General features: G+C 31.2%; 2 protein-coding genes across 2 annotated transcripts in view; one reads left to right on the forward strand and one right to left on the reverse strand.

Moving 5' to 3' along the window:
• The window catches only part of LOC129805724 (ras-related protein Rab-5B), a 31529-nt gene extending 23532 nt beyond the window's left edge, over positions 1 to 7997 (forward strand). Inside the window, exon 6 of the mRNA XM_055853837.1 lies at positions 2147 to 7997. The gene's annotated coding sequence lies outside the window, so the exon portion shown is untranslated. The remainder of the gene's footprint in view (positions 1 to 2146) is intronic.
• Positions 7998 to 10535: 2538 nt separating this feature from the next.
• Positions 10536 to 12596, reverse strand: part of LOC129805688 (protein eyes shut) — a 129009-nt gene continuing 126948 nt past the window's right edge. Inside the window, exon 16 of the mRNA XM_055853770.1 lies at positions 10536 to 11070. Within this exon, the coding sequence (XP_055709745.1) occupies positions 10898 to 11070 (173 nt within the window). The 3' untranslated portion in view covers positions 10536 to 10897. The remainder of the gene's footprint in view (positions 11071 to 12596) is intronic.

Below are 12596 nucleotides of genomic sequence, written 5' to 3' on the forward strand. Positions count from 1 at the left end.
AAGTATTTATAAACACGAAGTTCTGTCATATTTCTTTAATTTTCTTTAATTTGTCATTAATTTAGGAGTGAGTATTGAATAAATTAAATTGAATTGAATTCTCGTAATCAACTGCTTCCACTGAAGTTTCAAAAAAGCAATTTTAAGTCAAATCATATTCAAAATTTAACGAATTTAGCCTTAAAATCTTTCAAAAAGAACAAATATTAAGATAGAATTCACTGTTCATCAAATATTGGTAGAAAATTCATAAGATAAATCAATTTAATTTTTGTGTCCAATTTTACCCTCAAAGTGTCTTAAATTAGAAGCTGTCCAAAATTATGAGCACTTCCCCTAATAATGTCAGTAATATGTATTTCGACTATATTCTCATACAAAAGAGTCTAGCGGGTCTAGCTGTCTAGGGTTCAGCGAACTTTTGGTATTCTGAAGTTTCGAGTTTTTTTTTTTAATGATTAGGGTGGAGTCATTACTTTTCGACGTTATAATATTTTAGCTAAAAACTTAAGATTTTTGCATGCTGTTCATAATTTAAGTGATAATTCCACCCTATGGTGTTAATCCGTTTTTTCGTATATCTGCTAGAAAAGCGTCCCTTATGATTTTAATGGTCACTGCAGAGGGTTCTTGTTTCAACCGAATAAGTCAGAATTCTATTTAATTGAAAGGGATTGAACCTTTTTACACCATCGGTCTTAACTGATAGCGTTTCTACATAGTTACTGGAAGTTGGTTCATAAATATTTCAAGATTACTTTTACTACTGGAACTACACAGAGACAGCATTTATGTAATCACTCTATCACGGTGTTTGTCCGTCCGACTGTCGCCAGCTTTAGAGGATCAACGGTAAGACCATCCCTCTCCTTCCCCTCCAAAACAAGTTTTTTTTTGGGATTGCTCTAAAACGCGTTGTGCGTTTTTTCTAAGTTTTAGATATTATGTTTAAGAGATCCCCTGGCGGACATTTCGTTCTTATACGAAAATACCGTTGAATTATTCGTAATAAAGGTTTTTCAAGGTCAAAAGTTATAAAGGCTCTATAGAGCGTATTTCTCAACCGAATAGTATCATGTTTAGACTTGTTGGAAAGGTCTTGGAATTTTTGACAAGACTCTACCTTTCAATCGGTTATGAACCGGTAATAAACCAATAACTAATTTTAGGTTGTGTAGATGTTGTCGGAACATCCGGCCTAAAACTTTAAAGCGAAGAAGAAGAAGAAGATAACTAATTTTTATCCGAAATTCAATTATATTGCTCTAAAGGTGTATTTTGGGCGATATTTTGAGTAATTTAAAAATCGGTTCAAATTGATTGTGAACCGGTAAACGATATGTGATGCGAAGGTATTTTTGAGGGAGCATCTAAAGCTGTTTGTACACTAGTAGCCATTAAAAAAAAAGCTTTTTTAAAGGAAATTTCCCCTATCATTGTAGGCAGAAACGTCAACATTTTTTAAAAGGCAAGGCTGGGACGCTTTGCCACCTCTTTATTTGTAATCCTTGTTATATTTCTTTCTTTACAATGTCTAATGCGACAATGTTTAATGAGCAGATGGCTCATACAACCTGAGAAAAAGTTTTCCACCGTTTTACTCTGGAGGTTGGTTACCAACGCTAAGACGGCGGTGGCCACTATCACACATAAAAAAATGGGGAAACAAAAAACTTTCTGACAATTTTATCAACATAATGCAGAATATTTGATTGTCGCATTAGACATTTTAAAGAAAAAAACATAACAACAAGAATATTCTCAAGAATATTTTTATGGATTTATGCCCAGTGCACAATAACATTTGTTTATCAACATGTTTTCAAAATGTCCTATGAGTGTGAGCGAGATGACTAGATCTCTGTTTCATTCACTCTCACTGAAATATCAAAAACATGTTTACAAAACAAAAGTTATTGTGCATTGGACATTACAGTGCAATTTCTAATGTTATTAGATAGAAAAGTTTGAAGTTGCGAATTCTCTTCATCCAAATCTGTAAAATATTTTTACGACACTAAGTGATGCAAACGGCGATGAATTTGCCGCACAACTGACTCACAATTTTTCCATGACAATCTGTGAAGCTTTTTGAGTGAGTGTAATACAATGAGTGTTATCAATTTGTTTTCTGTGATTATTCTAGATATTATGGAGGACAGAATTTTGGGTATTTTAAAAACTACACACGAACAACAGCAGCAGCTAATGAATCTACAACAACTTCAGAAAAAAATTCTTATAGTGTGTTTGGGGTGGGAAGGAAAGACAAAGTTAATGAAGATTCAATAAGAGATAATAATATATTTAAAAAAAAATGGGGAAAAATTGCAATTCCGTGGACGTGATGATAAGTGAAAAAAATATACAATCGAAGCAAGAAACTTTTTCTAATTGGAGAAAAAGACAAAGAAAATAGAAATATAATTGCTGTGGGAAAGATTTATTTTGTAGATTATTGTGACATCCAATGTAAGATTCCTTTTTTTTTTGGGAATATTTATTGAGTATATACAGAAAAGTTGATTGAGCTTTCATATTTTGCATATGACAATTTTCTGCAATAGAACGTTTTTTTTTTCTTATTTGAAAATGTATTTTTTTTTAAAAAATTTATTTACAAATTGGACAGCAAGTTATATTTCAAAGCCACGGATTCTCTTTTTTTGGAATCATTAACAATGAATACAATCACGTTTATAAAGGATTAAAAGGATGTTCTGATGGATTTTTTTAATCCTTCTGTTATGATGTTGCAAAGAAAGGAGTTGATGAGAAAATTGTGTCTGTTTTTAATGTACTCAGAAAAAAAAGTATATTATATAAAGTATAATTTTGTAAAATATCCCCTTTAAAAGAAAAGAAAAAAAAAGAATATCTGTGGATTTTTTTTTGTATTTTTTCTATCCAGAAAAAAATCAAGGATAACACCATTAAATTAGCATAAAACATATAAATCATACATTGAGACACATTCCAACATTATGCTGTTGCTGTTTGCAGTTGAAATTTTACTGAAAGTAATGAAGATAGTAAAGAGAAAAAAATCATAAGAAAAAAATATAATTAAAAAAAATGTAAATGTGAAAATGATTGAGATAAAACTTATATAGATTCTTTTCCGGGAACTTTCACACACAAACACAAAATAGACACGTATCCATTTAAAATGATAAAAAAAATTCAAACACTCATAATGATTACACATTATTACCTTGTTTTCTTTTCTGTCTCTTCTTTATTGTTTCTTTCAATTGTGACAAAAAAAATAAATAAGAAACAAAATTTGTCGCAATTTGCGATGAATTTTTGGATGAGAAATAAATCCATCTGCAATCGTGTACTGAGTGGTTTTCTTGACAAAAAGAAAGAAAAATAAAACAACAGCAAAATAGGTGAAAAAACTTATCGAATTATGAGGCAACATAACACGGATGATACCCTAAAAAATCAAGAAATTTTTCACAAAAAGTGAATTTAAAAAGAAAAATGAATGAAACGCCAGAGTGATACTGAATGATTAATTTAGAAGTACGGCAAAGTGCCCATGCCTCGTACGATCCTATCCTTCGTAATGATAAAAAATTTTCTGTTTATCAATAAATGTGACATCGCACCAATATTTTAAAAACTAGGAGAAAATGCTTAGTTTTTAAAATATGCGGAGTCACATTTATTGAGAAACATTGAAAAAATTTAGTCATTACGAAGCTTGGGATCATACGAAGCATGGGCACTTTCTACTAAAATAAAAAAATAAAAAAAAAACAGAGAAGATTAAAGAAATTAAAAAAAATATATATAAAGTGTAATAACTAAAAGTGAAAAAAGAAGTAATGTAATTGCATATATTATTCTTACTACCAATTTACTATTTTATTGAGTAGGGGATGGTTGATGAAAAAAGATAAAAAAAAGGATAGAGTAATGGAGATTCTTAAGCATATTGCTGAAAAAAAAAAGAAAATTTATTCATCTGTCGGAGATTAAAAATGACAATTGGATGGATTGTGAAAGTATTCGATCAATAAATGTGAAGACAAGACAAAAAAAAATACACAAAAAGCTAAAAAAAAAAATCTTTTTAATAAAAGAAAAAATGAATTAGAAAATAAATTTTATATATAAAAGAAATCTTTAAGAAAAGAAAGATAAAAAGAAATATTCCTACTTTTAAAAGAATATTGCAAAAAAGAGAAATGCATTAAATGTAATAATTTAGAAAGAAAATTAATAATCCAGAGATTTTTGTGTTAAAAATGTCGCTTTTTGGTGTTTTATCATTTGTTTTTTCTTTTGTAAAAAAAAAATAATCTAAGACTTGGAGAATTTTCTCCATTTACACTTGTTATAATTTTTTATCATTTTTATTTAGATTCTTTTTCTTTCTTAATTTTTTTTTTAGCAAATTGCAGAAGAACATCTTGTGGCTAAAGTAGTTGGATAGAGCAATCTGTATCCAACTACTTTAGGCGCTTTGTTGGTTTTCTGAAATTAACCCAAGTGAAATATTACATTTTTAAAAATTCCACTTCATTTTTCCTTTCATTTTTCAGAAGAAAAACCTTTCAAACTCCAACACTTCACCATTTTTTAAGCTCTGATTTTTGGGAGAGGTATTACGGGATTTTAGGTAAGCTCCGCCCATATTTTTAGACCACGCCCATTACCGGTTTATTATTAATTAAGATTGGCAATTCATTTAGGTTTCCATGCAATTAAATATTTAATGATAATAAAATATACTTAATTAGGGTAAGTGTGCCAAATTTCGATATAGTTGCACGCAACCGCCAAATTCTCAAAATTGAAATGTAATATTTTTAATAGAATTTGAATTTTTTGTTACTTTTTATTAAAGAGTGTTTCTTGGAACCTTGTAGACAGTTTATCGTCTTTATTTTCTCTAAATTCATTCTTAATCATTTTTAAAGGGAATAAAAATATGTAAACATAACATTGGTGCCCTATTTCGGCCACCTTCATTCTCATAGTTCCGTACCCTCCCGGAATTCTTTCAATGTCTTTTTCAGATCATCTTGCTCGTCGAAGCGACATTTTTTTGCTATTTTTCCATTGTATATTCTCTAGAGTATGCAAAAACTAAAAAATCATGGATATTCGAAGAACAAAAAAAATGTGGCCGAAATTGCAAGCTGGCCGGAATTTGGCACACTTACCCTACATGTGAAAAATTCTAAAATACTAAATTTACCCTGTAAAAAAATTAATAATTGGAATTACATTAATAAACATACTCAAATTGATCGTGATTACAAATTGAATTAAAATTTGAATTGTTAAGGGGGAAGTTAGGCACCTTTGAATTGGGGCAGCTTTGAAAATGGGATTTCTTCCCATTTTTAAATCGAATTGACCCTTATAATGTAATTTAGCTTCGCATTTTCTTTGTTGAGCTAAATTATGTCATAATAAGGTCCAGTTTGATTTAAAAGGAGAAAAAAGCGCAATATTTTTCACATTTTTCCGTACAATTTATTTCACTTTGGTCTTTGCAATTCAACATGTTACAATGCGTCCGTCTCCGTCTTAGTTCTCCATCCGACTTCTGGTATTAAACAGTGGTATTAAACATTAAGTGGCACTGAAACAGTGCTACTTAACGCTTGTTTTTGGACTTATGAAAATCTTTTTTACTTCTTCTAAATCCATATAATTATTCACTGTTTCATTCAAAAACATAATATAAAAAAAATTATGAAAAATATTAAAGAAAAATTAAAAAATAATGATTATACCGAAATAAGTCAGCATGCGCTAACTGGGTCGCTTTTTCGCTAATTCACTTTTAATAATACCTTTGGATTTAAAATACTTTTTCACAAGGAAAAAACAATAAATGTTTTCAATCAACCAGCTGTCATTAGCGAAAATATCACTGCTAGAAAATTTTTAATGAAAAACCCAGCTGGTACAAGATTGAAATGAGTCGATTACACTCACTTATTTAATGAATAAAAATATTATTTTTGCATTTTCTCAAAGTTGAATAGTTATATTATGTTACTGTAGTGACTATATTACGGAAATAAAAATAAAAATATTATTCTAAAAGTGGATTAGTCATAAACGATCCAGATAGCGAAGCGCCCGGATTAGCACACTTGACTATATTTCTATCTGTATTTTATTTTCTGCAACTTTGAAACTTAATGTAAGTTTATTTTAGAGCTACAGAAAAAATTAAAGGCAATTATTATAATTATGGGCGGGACTTAAAAAACCGCACTGATAAAAATAAACCGCATAGGGTGGCGGCATTACTTTTGGCCTGTCTTTACTTATGGTCTCGTCGCAGTTTTTGTCAGAAAATGATTCTGAAAACCAAGAAAATGTGACATGCTATAACAACACATTGAATATTTGAATATTAATTTTGAGATTTTTCGAAATCATTTTTTGTGACATTGTAAAGTTTTTTTCGAGGAGGCCATAAGTAAAGACAGAGACCCCAAGTAATGCTGCTACCCTATTCTATAAAGAAGACAAAAAATATTCAGTTTCTCGGACGTATTGAGCAAAATAAGAATTAACAGGTGTTAAGCCTCTTCTAAATTACCACGCCTAAATGTTGATGACAAATCATACGACAATCAAATGCTAATTGATTTTTTTTCTTGGTTTATGATTCTAATTTCATTCCATTTTCCGTGAGAGTATTATGGCCAACGCACAATAATTATTGTTTTTTTTTTAACATATTTTCGACATTTCAATGAGAGGGAGTGAGATTTAAATCTAGTCATTTCGCTCACTCTCATAGGAAACTTTGAAAACATATTTACAAACAAAAGTTATTGTGCGCTGGACATTATACATATTACTGTGCAGTTAATTGTTTTCAGATAATGTGCTAAATATTCCATTAAAAAATTACATGGAATTTCTATAGGGGCGTGGTTTATATTTTATGTTAAGGATTAAAGTTATGGAATATTTTTTTCTTTATATTGTATTGAAATAATTTATCGAGTATTCTTTACATTAATAAACATACTCAAATTGATCGTGATTACAAAATGGGCGTGACCAAAAAAATGTTCCTGGGCGGGGCTTATTTAAGAACTTCAGTACTGTCTCGATGTAAAGTATGCAATTGCAAAAAAAAAACTGTGGTAGTGTTGTGATGCCATCATTATTTTTGGTTTTATTCTGAATTTTATTCTTGCACACTGATTTTATGCATTTTTAGTACACTCAATTTTCTTTCAACCAAGAAGATAAAAGAAAATAATTTGTAAGTAATATTGCAATTTTTGTCACATCAATCACTTTCACTCAAGATTGGAGTGTGCTATTTTGGAGAGAATGATAAATAGAATGTTTGAAACAAAATTGTTAATTATTCGAGTATAAAAAGGAATTCAGAGATAAAGAAAATATGGGGCTTATATTGTTGTCTAACACGAAAAAAAGGGATCGACGAAAATGAGACTAGAAATACAAAAAAAAGAAACAAATTTCATTTATTTTACAAGAAAGAATTATCCTCATCTGAAAAATAAATCATGATATCAAACTATGTAAAAAAATATTAAGTTAAATGTGGACGAGGAGAAATCAATCTGTAAATTTTCAAAAAAATATTTACTTTAGTAAAAAAAAAGAAATAAAGTGAAGAGAAGCATTAAATCATTCAATAATGTTCTTATAATTTTTCTAGGGTCAAATAACAGTAAATTTTATTATAAAAAAAAACAAATAAAGCAAAGACCGAAAAGTTTTTAAGAAAAAAAGATTAAAGAAAAACCGTAAATATTCAAGTAAATGAATATAAGTAATAATTGGGACGGATACTAAAGTTTAGAATTGGAATAAAATTATTCACTCTTTACACGCAAGAAAAAAAAAAAAAAACAAAAACCAACCCATTTAAAAAATACTATTATTATAATTATTATTACATGAAAAAAGTGCAGAGGAAATATTATGTAATTAATATGATTTTAGATAAAGAATAAAAGAAAATAATTGTATATTTGTGTTACTATTTTTTTTTTAACTTGGAGATCGATTGTCCGATTGGAAACTGAATATATTATTTGCATAATATTACCCAAAATAATCGACTTTGAACCTTTTCAAGTGAACTGGTAAAAAGTGGCGACGAAATGCTTAATTTTGCATTGTTAATAAAAATCAGTTTTTTAATTATAGTCCAGTGTTAAATTGCAGGACTATTAGTTTTGACGAATCTAAGGTTCAAAAGGTTCAAAAGTTATAATAAAATTAATTTCAGTTTTTCCTAAAAATGTCGGTAAGTACTCCACCCTATCAAATATTGTTTCACTTGGTAGGGGAAAGTGTCCATGCTTCATACGATCCAAGTTTAATAAATAACTAATTTTTTCATATTTTAATCAATAATTGTGAGTCATGGCAATATATTTTAATAGCTGGTCCTAAACCTTAATTTCCTAAAAAAAATTAGGATCATAACTTTTTTTCGTAGTATCAGGAAGCAAAAATCAAAAATAGGTCCAAAACTGTAATTTTGATACATGATATTTCATAAGTTTTTGTCTTAATTAATGTCGCTGTTCAGGAAAATTACAATCATATCCACATAGAGGGTTCATCAGTATTACTATTTATTTAAAAATAATTTTACTTGGTGGACACTGTTTTTGTGGGTGGTGACAAATTTATAAATTCTACCTGTGCCCATCCTATATTTTAAGAAGGGTCCATGAATGATAATTTAAATGTGGCAACTCTATCATTCGATGTGATTCTTTTATAATCACAATTATTGTAATCTTCCAATTTTATCAACAATTGACATAACCTTGTTGCATGAATTTTAAGGTTGCAGAGTGAAATTTTCATAGACTCTAAGTGATAAAACGGTTTTCGCTAGTGCCCTAATGTCATAAAAACACGGCTCAGAAAAATTACATAAAAGTGATTTTAAAACTATTAACCAGTCGTACATACGATTTAAGCAGAAAGATTATAGTTTCGTCTAAATATTGATGTGAAATTTTGCGTATCCAGTGTAGAGCGTATGGCCCATTCGACAGTTGTTAACCCAGTCGATGGGCAACCAACCAATTCTAGTCTTTCATTCCTATGATACACCCAACACATCATCCCCAGCCGGGTGCTGAAGGTTGTTATATAGTGCTCTTGTTGCTTATGGCAATTACCACTAGAGATGGTAAAATTTCAGAAATTTCACAGCTGTCGCCACCTACTTTAGGCGGAAATTCATGAAATTTCTTGAAATTTACTAACTCTAATTACCACTAGTACTTCAGTGAGTGAACATCAGTCGCCGTGGATAGTTCACTCGAAGGAAGTTGAAAGATGTGTGGCACCTTCAGTCAGTTCCCCATTTTCCCTTAATAAGTTATATTATTTCAGTGAGCCCCATCAAGGGTTACATCTGTGAAATTTTTACAGTGACAATTGGCCTTCGTATTGTTCAATCAATTATTATTATCATTATTATTATACAGGATTATTACATATACGGTTCTTCGTTATCCGGCTGACTGGGGGACAAAATGACATTTAGGTTTTTTGAATGATCAACGGTTTTTATATTTTATGCTGTGTGAATTTATTTTCTGTCTGTCAAAGAACAAGAGAATTTTCTTTATGGTGTGCTTAAAAACTTCGATTCAATGATACTTTAATTCACACTGGAGAAACTTCATGTTTAGTAAAAATATTTTTGAATACATCAACCGCTAGTGTTTGGCAGCTGTCACCCGGATAACGAATTGCCGGATACCGAAGAGCCGTGTGTATACAAATTATACAGGAAGGCCCGAACCCAACTTGTATAAAAATCGCTACTGAATTTCCATTTTCTTCTTGAGGAAATTCTAAAGATTTCCAGGAATTATTTGAGCTGCACAGAAAAAAATATTTTGCAAAATTGTTCGTAAATGTTTGTGAAATCCTATGGCAGACTTACGAAATGCTCGTGAATCGTATAACCCACAAACAAGTTCGTAAAATTTTGTACTTTTTTTCCACAAACATTGTTCGTAAAATGATCAGTTGACGAACATTTTTTGTACTTTTACAAACATTTGTTCGTAAATTTCGTAAACAGACAAAAAATGTTCGTAAAATTTTGTCATTTGTTTGTATTTGTATGTAAATTTTTGTTTGTCTGGCAAAAATTTACAATTTTTATAAAAAAATATAATGTTTTTTGGATTGTTCGAAGTTGGGAAGTCGGGTATTTTTGAATTCGGGCACCTTAAAACATGGTTTCTTTCTACTGTTTTTGAATGGAACACTGTGGTAAAAATAAAAGGAACATCGGGAATTTTTTTGAAAGTGTCCATTTTTTGAAGTTTACTTGAGTTTTTGAATTTTTTGAAGTGTTTTACTACATAATACACATAACTTCTAGGAGTAAAGGGGTCTCGTCGTAAACATCGCTAATTTCTATCTCTTACCGTTTGTTCTATATTTTTGTTCCCAAAATTTGTCATAATCCTTTCAAATTTTCAATGTAGTAAAATTATGGCTCTGTGAAGAGTAAAACAATTTCATTTCAAAATTCTAAATTTCTCTTTATTTTCAATTCATTTTACACATCATTTTATTTAAATATTTCTGACTAGTTTTTCTTCTTCTGTATCTCAAGTACTTACCTCACAAATGAAAGTGTGAGTCATTCTATTTTATTTATACACACATTTCTCTGTCAATTTTAAATGTATTTCGTCTCTAAAATTCCTTATTTCAATTTGTTTTTTATTTGTTTCTCGTGAAATTCCCTATGTAAAAAATGTAATTGTTTTTTTTTTCTTTACAAAAAAGTCTGTCTAATTTCTGCCTCATTCCATGCAAATTGTATTTTTTTGTCACAATTCATTCACTCTCTCTTTCGCTCACAAAAAACGGTGTCACATTACGCGAATTCACAGACGCCAATATTTTCTCCGTCGAGATCTGTCAGCTCGATATGGGTTTCCGGTGTGAAATCTGAGGGGCCCACACTGATGTCTTGAAGGCATCCACTGAATGATTTCCGGAATTTATTTCCTGTTCGCTTTGCGACAGTTTCGGTGTTAGGAAAGCCACCTTGAAAGAGACGTTGATGAGTTTTGTCAATATCAGTGTAATTTTCAGTTAGGTACTCGTAAGAATTTATTTTATTATTCAATTTCGCACTCGTGCAATACATTTTAATGACGAAGGATATTAAAGGTCTTATTGGTTCTAATAAAAATTGCAGTGAAGAAAAAGATGAAATTTAAGAAAGAAGTGTATTAAAAAATGACTTAAAAGTCAACTTATGTATACTTGAATCTTCATCATATAATTTTTGTTTAGTAAAATTTCATAAAATCAAAATTCGCGCCCCTTTCTTTCTAAATGGACTTGCATAAGTGTATCCCATTCTTTGGAACACAAAATTGGGCAGAACTAAATTTAATTTGGAGTGATGTTTAAGAGAAGAAGAAGAGTGCGAAAGAGTAGGATAGATGTATGTATGTATGTATGTATGTATGTATGTATTTTTATTACCAACATGTGCCTTTACATTAGCCCCCCATACCAAGCGTCCGCCGCCGTCTTAGCGTTGACGACCAGCCTCCAAAGCCAAACGGCGGAAATGCTTTTTCTCAGGCTGTGTAGTCTTTTGTCGTGTTAAACGATCTTTTCTCTGCAGACTGACAAGCAGTACTCACCAGGATGTGTGGGAAGGGGTGAAGCTGCCAGATATGACACATGGGAAATTCGGCAACGTGGCTAGGGAGCTAGCACGTGATGTTGCCGTGTTGGTTCGAAGAACAATAAGAAAGTTAAAAGTTGAGAGAAAAAAAAAATTTAAAAAATAACAAAAGTTAGGAAATCAAGACACCAAAGCACATTGGACGATCCAAAGCTACGGTGGAGTCGGAGACCAATATCAATTTTTATAATCCAGATTACACCGTTCAAGCCCGCTCTTTACAAGTTTGGGGAGAGAAAAGGCTGAAGGCCCAAAAGAGACCCCGGACAGAAGAGAGCCAGAAAGGCACTCTAGCAAGTAATTTAGCAGATGTCTCCAAGAAAAACTCGAATGTGATATACTACACCGCACTCAGGCACACTCGCAATAATACTAGGTGTCCCGAACCCCATCGACAAAATAAAAGTATAATCAAAATTGGACATCAGTCGCGTCTTTCGGAGAAATAATTGCTCCAAAGATGAGCACATAATTCCTCCGAAAATGTACCCAACGTCAGGTGTGGCAGTCTAAAGGAAATTGGAAGGGCGTTAAAGAGAGTGGGAGCCATGTAGGACAGACTTCTTCTAAAGAGTTCGCATCTAGGACGAGGCACAGATACCTGTAGGCCATTTCTGTCACCATGACTTCTTTGTGAAGACAAATACCCACCCCTCATGAAAAAAGTCCGCAGCGTCTTATATTTATATAAATAGGCCAAAGGAAACATGCCAAGCAGATAAAAATCCCTCCAAAGCGAGTCATGCTTTTTTTTATGAAGGATCGCTCGCAGCATAAACCTCTGCGCCCTCACAGCAGGTGCCAGTGCAAGCCGACCGGAAGATCCCCAAGCAGATAGCCCATATCTCAGACGAGATTCAACACAAGCGAA

Source organism: Phlebotomus papatasi, chromosome 3 (assembly GCF_024763615.1).
Source record: "Phlebotomus papatasi isolate M1 chromosome 3, Ppap_2.1, whole genome shotgun sequence".
NCBI lineage: Eukaryota > Metazoa > Arthropoda > Insecta > Diptera > Psychodidae > Phlebotomus > Phlebotomus papatasi.